The 11,970-nt window shown below is 38.0% G+C and overlaps 1 protein-coding gene across 2 annotated transcripts; it reads right to left on the bottom strand.

Moving 5' to 3' along the window:
* Positions 1–3,376: 3,376 nt before the first annotated feature.
* Positions 3,377–9,789, bottom strand: tor1 (torsin family 1). Of its 2 annotated transcripts, none has more exons than XM_010768542.1 (5): positions 9,441–9,789; positions 6,214–6,479; positions 5,938–6,113; positions 4,904–5,031; positions 3,377–4,713 (listed from the first exon to the last, which is right to left on the bottom strand). In XM_010768542.1, the coding sequence occupies exons 1-5, from the start codon at positions 9,640–9,642 to the stop codon at positions 4,469–4,471; spliced, it is 1,017 nt and encodes a 338-aa protein (XP_010766844.1). In that variant the 5' UTR covers positions 9,643–9,789; the 3' UTR covers positions 3,377–4,468. The 2 variants fall into 2 exon arrangements, with proteins under 2 accessions (XP_010766844.1, XP_010766845.1); XM_010768543.1 differs by lacking the exon at positions 9,441–9,789 and adding an exon at positions 8,557–8,873.
* Positions 9,790–11,970: the final 2,181 nt, after the last annotated feature.

The raw sequence follows: 11,970 nt of genomic DNA, 5'->3' as shown, positions 1-11,970 counted from the left end.
AGCGGTTCAACTCTGAGTCCCTCCCGGATGACCGAACTTCTCACCTTATCCCTAAGGGAGACACCAGCCACCCTGCGGAGAAAACCCATCTCGGCCGCTTGTATCCGCAATCTCGTTCTTTCGGTCATGAAAGACCGCTTTACCACTGTGTTTTTTTCAAATACTTTTGCAGTGTGTTTTAATTAATGGAATTTAATTGTAGCATTTTGTTCACCTAATTTTCCTCCTCTATAAGTTGTACTGAGCTTTACCTTCTGGTGTCAAAAATCAAGATAGCGACAGAAAACATTTAGATTTCAATATTCTGAGGCTCTGAGCCCCATTTATTTTCCTCGCGGACGGCAAAAAAAGTCAGACATTATACGATTTAAAAGAAAAACAATAATCTTGGCTTGATATTGAGTAAGAACATATTTTTATGAACCACACAGCTTCAAGACCCCGACCGGACAAAAAGACGTGCTGCAGGCACGAAACATACTACCAATAGAAATACATTACTTTTAAAATCGTTCTGTGTGACACGAAAAAAAGGGGGAAATCGTGTTGGTGAACACGAATCAATAGATTAAATGTCGTGACCATAACACAAAATACCGTGAGACTTGGTTGGACACACACACACACACACAGCTTTCAGCATTTAAGGATGAGGCAAAATGCGGCTAATTTAGACAATTTAAATCACGACAAGTAGCAGTGTGTCAGGAAGACAATTAAGGGAGCGACAGATTGAGTCAGTCAAAGCACTAGCAGAGGATTTTTTTTCAAACTGTGAGGGTAGTACACTTTCACACAGAAATGACGTGTTTTTTTTACAGAAGGATTGATATACAGATGAATCGTGGCACGTGTTTCCAAGAGTGGATTAGGTCATTAGTTGGAATTAGAAAGATAAATAGGTACAATGAGACAGATCTGAAAAGAGAGGGATGAGCTCTATTTGCACCAGATTTATCTAGTGACCTAAGAGCTTAACCTTTATCCTGACAGGATGAACAATGAAGACACCCCAAGCCAGGACAATGACAGCATTAGTTACTGGAACTAACACTTAGAATAAGCATTGTTTATGGCTTTTAATAATGACTGTCCTCTCAAAACACCTTCTCAAATGCTTCAGCTACTGTTACGAGAGTTTATATAGTGTTGCCACAGCAGCGTTTGGCTGTAAACATGATGAACATTACCTGCAGTGCTACTGTTGTGTTATTAACAATATAACTTCAGCTAGTAAGGACGTGTCACCTGAAGAGGCTGGTGCTCAGTTCTCTTTATTGCATGTCTGGGCCAAGCGGCACACTCTGGGGCAGAGCCGGGAGGCAAGTAAGGAAGTGCCACATCCTGCAGTTCATATATTGGCCGACAGGCGATGACTATCGGCCAATTTCCATAGACCCCCATGTTGAAATGCCCAACTTTACAGCAAAAATAAACATGTTTCTACCCCTGGATGCAATACAAATTATTTGGGATATACTTCAATTCCACCTTCATGATTATTAATTGTTGAGTGAATTGTTTTATAACGCAACCTTTTTATTTATATTAGGTCTTAAAGTGTTTGCATAAATTAGGGTGTGGTCAATTTGATGGACAGGTACATGCCTCACTGCCAGCTAACATAAGGTGACCAGATTTTCTAAATTAAAACCGGGGGAATTTTTAGTTTTGCGGTCAATATATCATTAACATATCCAATTTTCTTCACTGTTAAAGAAAAAAGGGGGACAATTCTGGTTCAATATAATTGGAACATTTTAACTGTTGGATACAAACAGAAGGACAATAGATCATATATGAGACTTCAAAGGTCTTTTATTTTGAAACTGTACATCAGATTGTCCTGATTCTCTCTGAGTGATTAGATGGGGTGTCCTGCTATCACCCTAAAGTAAAATAAGTCTTTGATAGTGGATAGTTTTTGTTTTATTCTTATCTAAAAACAGAGGGATGATAGCTCATATATGAGACTTTAAAGGTCTTTTTTTTTCAAACTTTACATCAGATTGTCCTGATATTCTCTGAGTGACTAGATGGGTTGTCCTGCTATCACCCTGGAGTGAAATAAGTCTTTGATTGACTTCGAATGACTCTTTGATTATGGACAGTTTCCATTAAATAATCATCAATATATAGATGGACAATAGATCTAATTTGAGATTTTAAACAGCATACATTTTAAATTGTGTTTCAGAAAGTAATGTTATGTTAGGAGTGTTGTGAGATGGTGTCAACATCAATTGAAATTTGTCACCCAGTGGAAATGTCAGATATGTCTTCAAAACTGTATACTTACATTTTACATTCACTCAGTTATAATGTGGTAGTTATACGTAGTTTGTTTTAAATTATTATTGATCACATTATATAGTACATATTTCTTAATTTAAGCTCCAGTATATATGAATATGTTTGGTGTGTTTTTTAGGTATATTTGTTATTGACCGAGTAAACACTTTTATTTTGAAGGCAGTTTNGGTCTTAGTAGAAAAGGTCTTAAAAGGAATTACATTTGACTTCAGGATTCTGAAATGCGTTAAAAGGGAAGAGAAATGTATGATTACAGGGTATATGTAGGAATCCTGAAGTCAAATGTAATTCCTTTTAAGACCTTTTCTACTAAGACCCTTTCCATACATTTTAAGACCTCATCGCCACTTCGAGTTTTAACCGGTTACCTTGGCGACACACTTTACCTCACATTGACTATATGCAGTATTGATTGTCCTTCCTCCTTATCTTCCAACCCTTTGGACGCAGACTTGCATTTCCCCATAACGATGTTGTTTAACAACCGGCGTAAACGGACCTTCGCGCGCTATCGAGCGTGTGATGTCTGCTGTTCAGATGACGTCAAACCCAACGGGATGCCATAAATAAACTACACAGAATCACACTACACACCTACGCAATGATTACATTCAGGCAGACAGTAGAATACAACCTCTTTGGACAATTTATACACTTATTGAAAACAAGCTACAAAATGTAATACCTTGGAAAATGCAGTTTAATACTTTTTAATAGCCTTCATTTTCGCTAAATTGATTTATCAACTTTAATACTTTTTAAGACCCCGTGGACACCCTGGATTAATAAAGTGTGGTACATTGTATGAAGAAAAAGTATCACATGAACATTATACTGATTCTTTTTGCTTTTCTGTACAAATAAACAGCTATGTGGCTTCTTTCAGAATCACAGTATACTCTCAAATATATTCCGCAGTTTTTTCATGTAACTTCAAATGTTCATGCATATTAGAAAGGAAACCGCTCTGGTGTTTTGGTTCCTTTACTCAGTAAAAAAGCCAATTAACAGATAGCTCATTCTTTTGATTGTTCCCTCATGCATAAGAAACGTTGACACCAAGAAAAGTTCATGTTTTATTTGTGATTTGTTTGTCCGGTGTGTTTACAGCAGAGAAACTCAGCAAGTGTCGGCTTTCCATCCACTAAAACAAACAATGTTCTTTTCACAGTCCATAAAAAGATCCTTCACCTGCATGTCATTGTGAGCAATTATAGACAAAATGTCATCTTTTTTTTTTTTTTTTTAAATAGTCAGATTTTGAGAAACCAACTTGAACATTTTCTTCCACAACAATGTATGACTTGCTCCGATTTCATAACTATACATTATAATAGAGAATTGGGGTTGGTAAGAAACCTCTTTTTAATTACTTTTGATTTAAAATTCAGCTCAATCAACTTTGATATACAATATCATTTGAAATGTGGAATCTAAACTGTATCCAATTTTAAGAGTTAAAAAAAATCCAATGTTGGTAAAACTGTGTGTCCTATCCTCCCGAGTTCATACACAGTGTCCAAATGCATGGAGTCAATCTGGTAATAAACAGTGCGTATTACTCATACGAATCACATGAACTAAATTAGATATTAAAAGGGGCTGCACATTACAGAAATCATGTTCGATTTAATATGATAAATATAAACAGTCTTGTGCATTATGCGTTTCTTTTTAGAATAGTGACCAAGGCCAGATGGGATTGTTGACAAACTAGTACAGTGGACATGGGTAAAATAACTGATCGAACATAAAAATAAATTGTGAAATTGAAAAGAATTAAGGCAGGTTTTTCCAGTACACATAAAAAAAGCCACGGACGGAAGGACCCCGTAGTCCTTAAGAAGCTCTCAGGAAAACGACAGCACCTTTAGGTCTCTGTGGTGAGACATGAAGAGGAGATCAAGCTCCTTAAATCATTTACAAAGGAGAGCTTTCCAGTGTTATTATTCTGGTGCTGTTGTCCTTCGTCAGCCTCAGAATTCAGTGTGGAACATTTGAGAAGGCCTGCTGAAATCCTCAACATGACCACAAGGCCAGACAGAGAATCCTCCTCCATCAGCCTGACTCCCTCTCTGTAGTCCTTTGGCTGAGAGTTTTGTCTTTTTAAAAAGTGCACATAGTGATCGAGCACAGCGTCTAAGAGTTGCTGACATCATATGTAGTAGTCCAGCTTGCTTTCTATCGTCTTGCAGCCTTTTACAGCGAACACTCTCTCTGTTTTGGGGAAGTAGACCACGTCTCGGGCCACCTGGTCGGCCACGCTCGGGTCCGGCTGATGTCCTCTGGCTATCATCTCGGCCATGGCACACTGCAACACGTGTCGGTACTCCAGAGGAAGGAACGGGACGAAAAAGTCCACCAGGTTCTTGTCAATCAAACTTGTATGCCACAGGCCACCTAGAAGAGGAGATTAAAAGATACTTAGAGAAGAAGTAGAATCTATGAAACTAGAAAACTTAGTTTCTGAATGATAATGATTGGGGCTCTAACGGTTCATGCACAGTGTTGCGCTGTTTTATAAAAAAAAGACTTTTGTGTGATGTGAGACCACAAACAATGAGGTGCATTTATCTGTGTTTCTACTCACTTTTCTTGTTGTTGAAAACCGCTAGAGAGAGCAATGTTTCCAGATCTTTCAGCTCGATCTCTTCTCGATCTCGTCCTGCTTTCCAGAAGTCTAAAGCCGTCTGCGTGATGCTCTCCCCTCCAGCATTACTAAGAGAAGGATCAACGACAGGAAACGTGTTAGAACTTCCTTTGAGAGAAAAACGATTTCAAATCTGTTTTCTCTTCAGTGAATCTCAGAAACATTCAACGTTAAAAAAATAAATAAAAAAAAACACTGCTTGAAAAGTTGAAACACACATTTAAGTGTCACTAGTTTGTTGATTTTGCATGATGTAAATACTAGCTTGTAGTCCCAACATGCCTACTGATGCAATAAAGTCTCAATTGTCATCAGTATCATTAAAGTGGCTATTGACACCGTTAAAATGTATTACATATAAAGTTATGAAAGAGATAAGGAGGAGAAGAGGCATGTGGAAGTAAGCAATGAATGTAAAATGTCGAAATCCTCTGTTTAACGCAATATCGGACACAGAAGACCGAGGGGGAAGTCTCCTACGTCACCACAGCCCCCAGAGAGGAGGAGCGAACAGCCAGCAAGCGGGAAGGACGAATGCTTGTGGGCTCTCTTCTGCTCGGCCAGCACTACGAGAGGGAGCTTTTCTCTCTCTCTCTCTCTGAACCATCTTCTGCTTGTAACATTACCGCGCCATTTTAATTAAAGTACCCATTTGAATCTTCTCAGAGACTCCATTAGTCTCCTTTTTTAAGGCTTCTCTCCTGGACGTGAGAATAACGAACAAAGCTATCAAAATCCAAACAACTCTTAAATCATCGATGAAATGTTGTTGAACCGGAGTATATAATACCACATCAAAATCCTGCTGGAATTTCATTTAATATCACTGAATTATTGCGCATACATTTAGCTTTTCAGTTCTTTCTTTTAATTTGTATCTACAAAGAGACAAGCATTGATTGATAGATACATTTCTATGGTTCAAATCAAAATGTCTTACAGGTCAGAATAGGGGAGTGCTTTCAGCTTCTCACCTGAGGAAGATGAAGATGGCTTTCCGATAAGAAACTCCATCCAGCTTGTCGTAGTAGTCCAGATACGGCTTTATGCTGTCAATCAAGCCGGGATGCATCTTGTCCATCTCATCGAAGATGAACATGGAGTGTGCACAGTTGGTGACATTTCCTTTGATCCACTGCTGCAGCTGAGACTGAGGAGAAAATGTAGCTTGTTGATATGAAAGACCATAGAATGTCACTGGGTTAATTTAAAGTAACTGGATTCTATCTCATCTGGATTTGTCCTCATACCTTGTAGGTTTCAAGTTGACTCGCATGTGGGAAGTGGAGTTCAGACGTGAAGATATGAACAAAGCTGCTGTCCATTCCCTCTTTGTAAACATTGTCAGCAATCAGCTGACTCACAAAGTTCTTCCCTGTGCCGGTCCATCCGTGCAGTGAGAGCACCAAGGGCTTCTTTGGGTTGTCGTTGCTCATGAATCCACTCACAGCTTTGAGGATAATGCGTGACGCTATGTGCTGTCCGTATAGTTTCCTGTCCAGGTCAACCTTGAGACCTGGAAAGGATCAACACGATTAGTGACTGGAAAAAGGCTGACATTTATCATGGTGTTTAATATAATCGAGATCCAGGCCTGTCGCGATAATCGATAAATTGACTTATCGTACGATAAATAAAAATGGACTCGATAACTTTTCTGAGCTCGATAAATTGCCGTTTACATAAAGATGTGACCAGCATTTTAGCCTGGAGCGCTGTGGCTGCCAGGCGCGCTGTGAGGGGCGGGGCTGACACACAGCCAGGTCAGAGACACTCCGCGTGCACGTGCAGCAGCGTAGCAGCCAAATTAATAATATAGCGACAAGCGGGAGACAACGTGTGACTTACTCACGGGGAATTTAAAGTGAAATGGAATTGGTTACAAAACCTAACTACACATCTCGATTCTCCGGTGTGGCAGTATTTTGGATTCAAACCAAATCAACGAGGCGAACCTACGGACTTGAATGAGCCGGGCGGTGTGTCGCATTGGTTTAAAAAAGGTAGCGACAAAAGCAGGCAATACCACGCATTTTAAACCACCTAAAACACAACCACCCCATTCCGTTTTTCCAGCTGGGAGCAAACACGGCTGCTGGAGATGGAGAGTCCCCGCCCGACAATGCAAACATGTTGGTGTTCCTTGCTCGAAAACAGATTTGGATATGGCCTGTTGAGGCATCTGGGTCTTTAACAGTGGACTGTACACTTGACTGTTGTTTTAAGGAGGTTTTTTTTGCTTGTGAGATAATGTGTGCTCATATTTATTTATTTATATATATATATGAATGAGAGAGAGAGCTCTGTTTTCCAGCCTGACTCTATTTAATTTATTGTTTTGGTTGTGTGCGATTTAATTAATTTATTATAATTTAATGAATTTGTTTTATTTATTATATATAATTTATATATTTTAATATTATTTCACATTTCATTTGCAATGTTGAATGTTCAATAAAAAGTTATGTTTGAAAGGATGTACTTGAATTATTATTATATATTATCATTATGTCTAAAATGGTCTTAAAACGGTGCCGACAATATTATCGTTTATCGCAATAATTTCCAGAAAAATGTATCGTCCAACACAATTAATTATCGTGACAGGCCTACACACACACACATACACACACACACCTTACACAAACCTCTCACACACACCCCTTAAGGTCCTTACACACCAAACTGACACTAAAGACGGAACGTCGCCTCACGTCTCTGCGTCTTGACCATGTGTCGCACTGGAACACACCGCAAAGACTTCAGCCGACGGCCAAGAAGCACGTACGAACTGCTCATGCGTGAGTGGCAATAACTCTCCTTACCAGCAGGTGGCGGTAGTGTGTGTTCGTCATTCAAAAGAGGCAACAACAGAAGACAGACTGCGTGATAACGGAGAGAAGAAGAACAGACTGCGTGATATAAACAAACAACAGATAGCGTGTTCCATGTTCACTCTACAGCGAGAAGCTCACGGGGCTTTCCCNATGGTCTTAAAATGGTCTTATCGTTTATCGCAATAATTTCCAGAAAAATTTATCGTCCAACACAATTAATTATCGTGACAGGCCTATCGAGATCCGAACATGAGCTTGAAAACGAATGCAACAACAATAATGTTATTAGGAATGGTTATCAAGCTGCAGTAAAGCTACTACTACTACTACTACACTTTAGTATTTCCATTGTATACTACTGAACACTTCTACTCCACTATATCACGGAGGGAAATTATAATTCTAACAATATACATTTTAAAAATGTCTACCTCTTTTAAAGTGCACTATTTGCGTAAGGTGCACCACTTTGCTGATGTGGCCTTTGAGTCAGACGAGGTGACCAACCCCCACAATAAAACCCAGCACCTGAATGTAATATTGAACTTAAATTGTGTTTAAGGTCTTCCAGACAACGTTATTTATTGTTAGAATTAGATTTGGGAATATTTGAACCCCTCCCCCGGTTTTGAGGATACAAAAACTCACTTACATTATCATCAGGGCTGCACGTTAATTTTAATATAGTCAACATTAGAAAAGGTTGTTCCTTCGGATAGTTATAAAAACAAATGATATACAAATGTGCATGCTTACCTGTTGCATTTAGAGCTATCCATTTAGGTTCGCAACTTTCATGTAAATAATTGTAGATAGTCCGCCCCAGAGTAGCACCGATACCCAAAACCAGCGCTGTTGAGAACGGCTCAAATGTGCTCACCAGAACACTGGTCGACAAAAAAACATGCAACAACAAATACAAGTGTGTCGCTTTCATCGTCAAAAACGCGTATTCCCGGACATTAGTGTTTGTTCTGCGTTAAAACAATCATAATAGCATTGTGCAAACCGCGCTACACCAGCAGGCTAGGCTAACAAGCTAACTGTAGCTTACTAGCTTCTTACAACGGACCACTTCCTCAAACGTCATAATCATGCGACAAACACAAGCTCTGGTCAAATCACATAAGAAATGTTTGAGACGTTTAATAAGGATGTTAAATAGATATAACAAGTATGACAGTTGGCCACATAATACGTTAGTGCGGATTAGCTACTTGTTTAGCTAACGTATGATGTGAGAGATGCGACTAACGTCAAACTATCCGCTGATATTATTATTATTATTATTATTTAGCTTAATGAGTAGAGTATTCAATGTATTCAATATGTTCTTTTATTGTGTATTACTTAGATACGTCTGATATATGTCCTTTATATTGTAAATGTGTATATACTTGCTGCTAATGTAGGCTAAATTGTTATTTGCTGCAAAAGTTTATTTTATCATATGCATATTATTGCATCTTTACATATGTGTAACTCTGTTTTCAAACACCTGTAATGCTGGTACACTGCTGGTGTAACCAAATCATTTGGGATTAATAAAGTATCTTTCAATCTATCTATATTATAGTTTAGTTCCTCACAAGACCACACAAAATGGTTGCTAATGTGTTAGCCGAATACCAGTTTGTTACCTGTCTTGTTTAAAGAAATCCACTCGGGTCGACAGCACTCGTTGAAGTAGTAGAAAATGTTCGGGTAGGTAGCTAAAAACCCGGTGAGAGCCGCGGCCATGCCCACCGCGATGCTGGTGCTGATGGGCTCGATCGCCTCCGTCGAGCCGCCGGAGCAGACCAGCATCCACAGCAACAATGCGTGCGGCTTCTTCGGAACCATGGCTGGTTAACTGCCGCTTCATAAAACTTGGATAAAAAAGGGAAAGAAAAGGGCAGCATGCGTTACATTGATCGAGTCAACAGACTGCTGGCAGTGGAGGCGCTGCTGTTGTCATGCACACAGGAAGCGTCATGACATCAGAGTCCAAAGGTGACGCTCACCTGAGAAATGAATTTAAAGAGAAGAGGTGTGATTTATAAAGACACTGCAAAGATTTACACTGGATATTCAATAGTATTGTACAGTAAAACAGGAAAAGGAAGTATTTGCCATTCATTCTATGACAAATAAATATTTGGCATAAGGTAGAATATTTTAAAAGCAAAACGGGACAAACAGCACAACTCCAGGATAGAGACATTTTACATACTTCCAAGGTGATCGTATGGACGCAGATTACATTTTTCGTACAGTTTATATATTATATTTTATGAAATGTCTTATTCATAAAAAGAGTAAACATTTTTACCAATAATCCAAAACAATATAGTAGCACTATTAAAAACAGTCAATAAAAAGGCAATTATAACGAATTTTGTATTCAACCAAATTATCTAATTCGAAATATTAAACTATTTGTCTTTTATGAAATGTTTTATTACTTGATATGTCTACCCCTGATGTGAACATTTGTGTATACAAAATGTACGATGTTCATTATGATCTTGAATAAATAAAGGGGAAAAAATTTGATGTTATTTATAATAATGGGCAAAACTACTGCTGTGAAGGTAGTTTTATTTTGAATATTCGAAAGATTTCTGTCTGAATGCTTTTAGCTCAGTTACACAAACTGCCCGACTTTGAACCTTCAGTTTTAACCACAGGTTTCACTTCTTGTTTCACATTTTAGGGCCTCTTCTATTTAATAGGAACATTATTTTTTAAATAGCTATCTTTTACTAATTGGTCTTGATTTTTCTCAACTTACATGTCAAGTGATCCAGTGACACAACAATAAATGCAGCATCATTAATACCTTGGAAAAGTAGGACACACCTTCTTCTATATTTCACATTAATATCTTCATGATAAATCATAATTTTTATGAAAATGATTGAGTTTTGGGATTGTATAACTACACTGGACAACTAGGGCACAACTCTTTTGGTAGTTGTTGGAAATACATTTTACTTTTAAATAGAAAACTACCAAGTTTAATCACCTTTACTTTGTTTTCCCCAAAGTGTTGACCTGATGATGGCGCCAGAGAACTAAAAGTATTCACATCACAAGGGAACTTGAGTTTCTACCCAGGTTTTTGACATTGGCTTGTGCCTGACTCCTTGGTCTCAATGTATAGATGTATTATACATCTTGAAATCAAAAAATAATATCAGAAATCTGCACAAAATGAATACAAAAATAAAAAGATCCAAACTTTTCTGTTGGATTTAAAGGTTTGTGGTGTAAAGGTATTTTTTATGATGCTATGATTTGAAGCCAGTACTGTTACAAAATTCGTGTTTATTTTTGTTTGAATATCAAAGTCATGGGATTTTTTGGACCTATCATATTCCTAAAGCCAATAAAAAATGTCTATGCCATATTTAGAGATGTTAAATGTTATCAGGCTTTGAACAAATCCTGTTGTGAAAACCTTCAGAATATAGACAAAACTGAAAAGTGTGTGTCTGTAAGGAAATGTATGTTTTGTATTTCACGTTGTATAAAAGGCTAGGTTTAAATAAGGCAATACCTTATGCTTTAATTTATTTTTAAATAATTTATATTGAATATATAAAGTTAGTACAATAATCACCTATAATTTGTATTTTATATATTTTCATTCCACTCCTCTGGAAGAATACATGTTATGGAAACATGGAAACTCAAAATGTACCAGTGCCAAACCATGTCACCTTAAGTACACATTTATGAAACTGTGCACGTTAGACTCTTCACAAAGCCCACTAAATCCTCTCAGGCATGTGTTTGTGTAGCTTTGACATTTCTCATTCAGTACTGGCCAACAACTTCTCTTGACATAGCTTATATTCCTTTAAGTGCCTGGTCGGGGTCAGGAACTGCTGCTGCTTTGGCCTTCAAAGCCCACTGAGACAATGTTTGTGGTATCTGGCTATAAATACTGTAATCTTGACATGACTTGATATATTTGAAAAGGCAAGCTCAAAAGTTCCTGTACATATTTTTGACATATGGGTAATGGAGCCCCTTCTGCTTTGTGTCATAAGGTCATCCTCTCTGGGAACCCTTTTATTTTGTGGTCATGTTTTCACTCTAGGGATCAGGCTTGTCTAATACAAGATAATGTAGTTTATAGATACCAAATGTTTCCTCCAGTACTTCACCCAGTTTGCCCCCCCC

Source organism: Notothenia coriiceps, unplaced genomic scaffold (genome assembly GCF_000735185.1).
Source record: "Notothenia coriiceps isolate Sejong01 unplaced genomic scaffold, NC01 NC01_scaffold00005787, whole genome shotgun sequence".
NCBI classification, from domain to species: Eukaryota; Metazoa; Chordata; class Actinopteri; order Perciformes; family Nototheniidae; genus Notothenia; species Notothenia coriiceps.
Note: the sequence above shows the minus strand (reverse complement) of the source record. Positions and strands in the feature narration are given on the sequence as shown.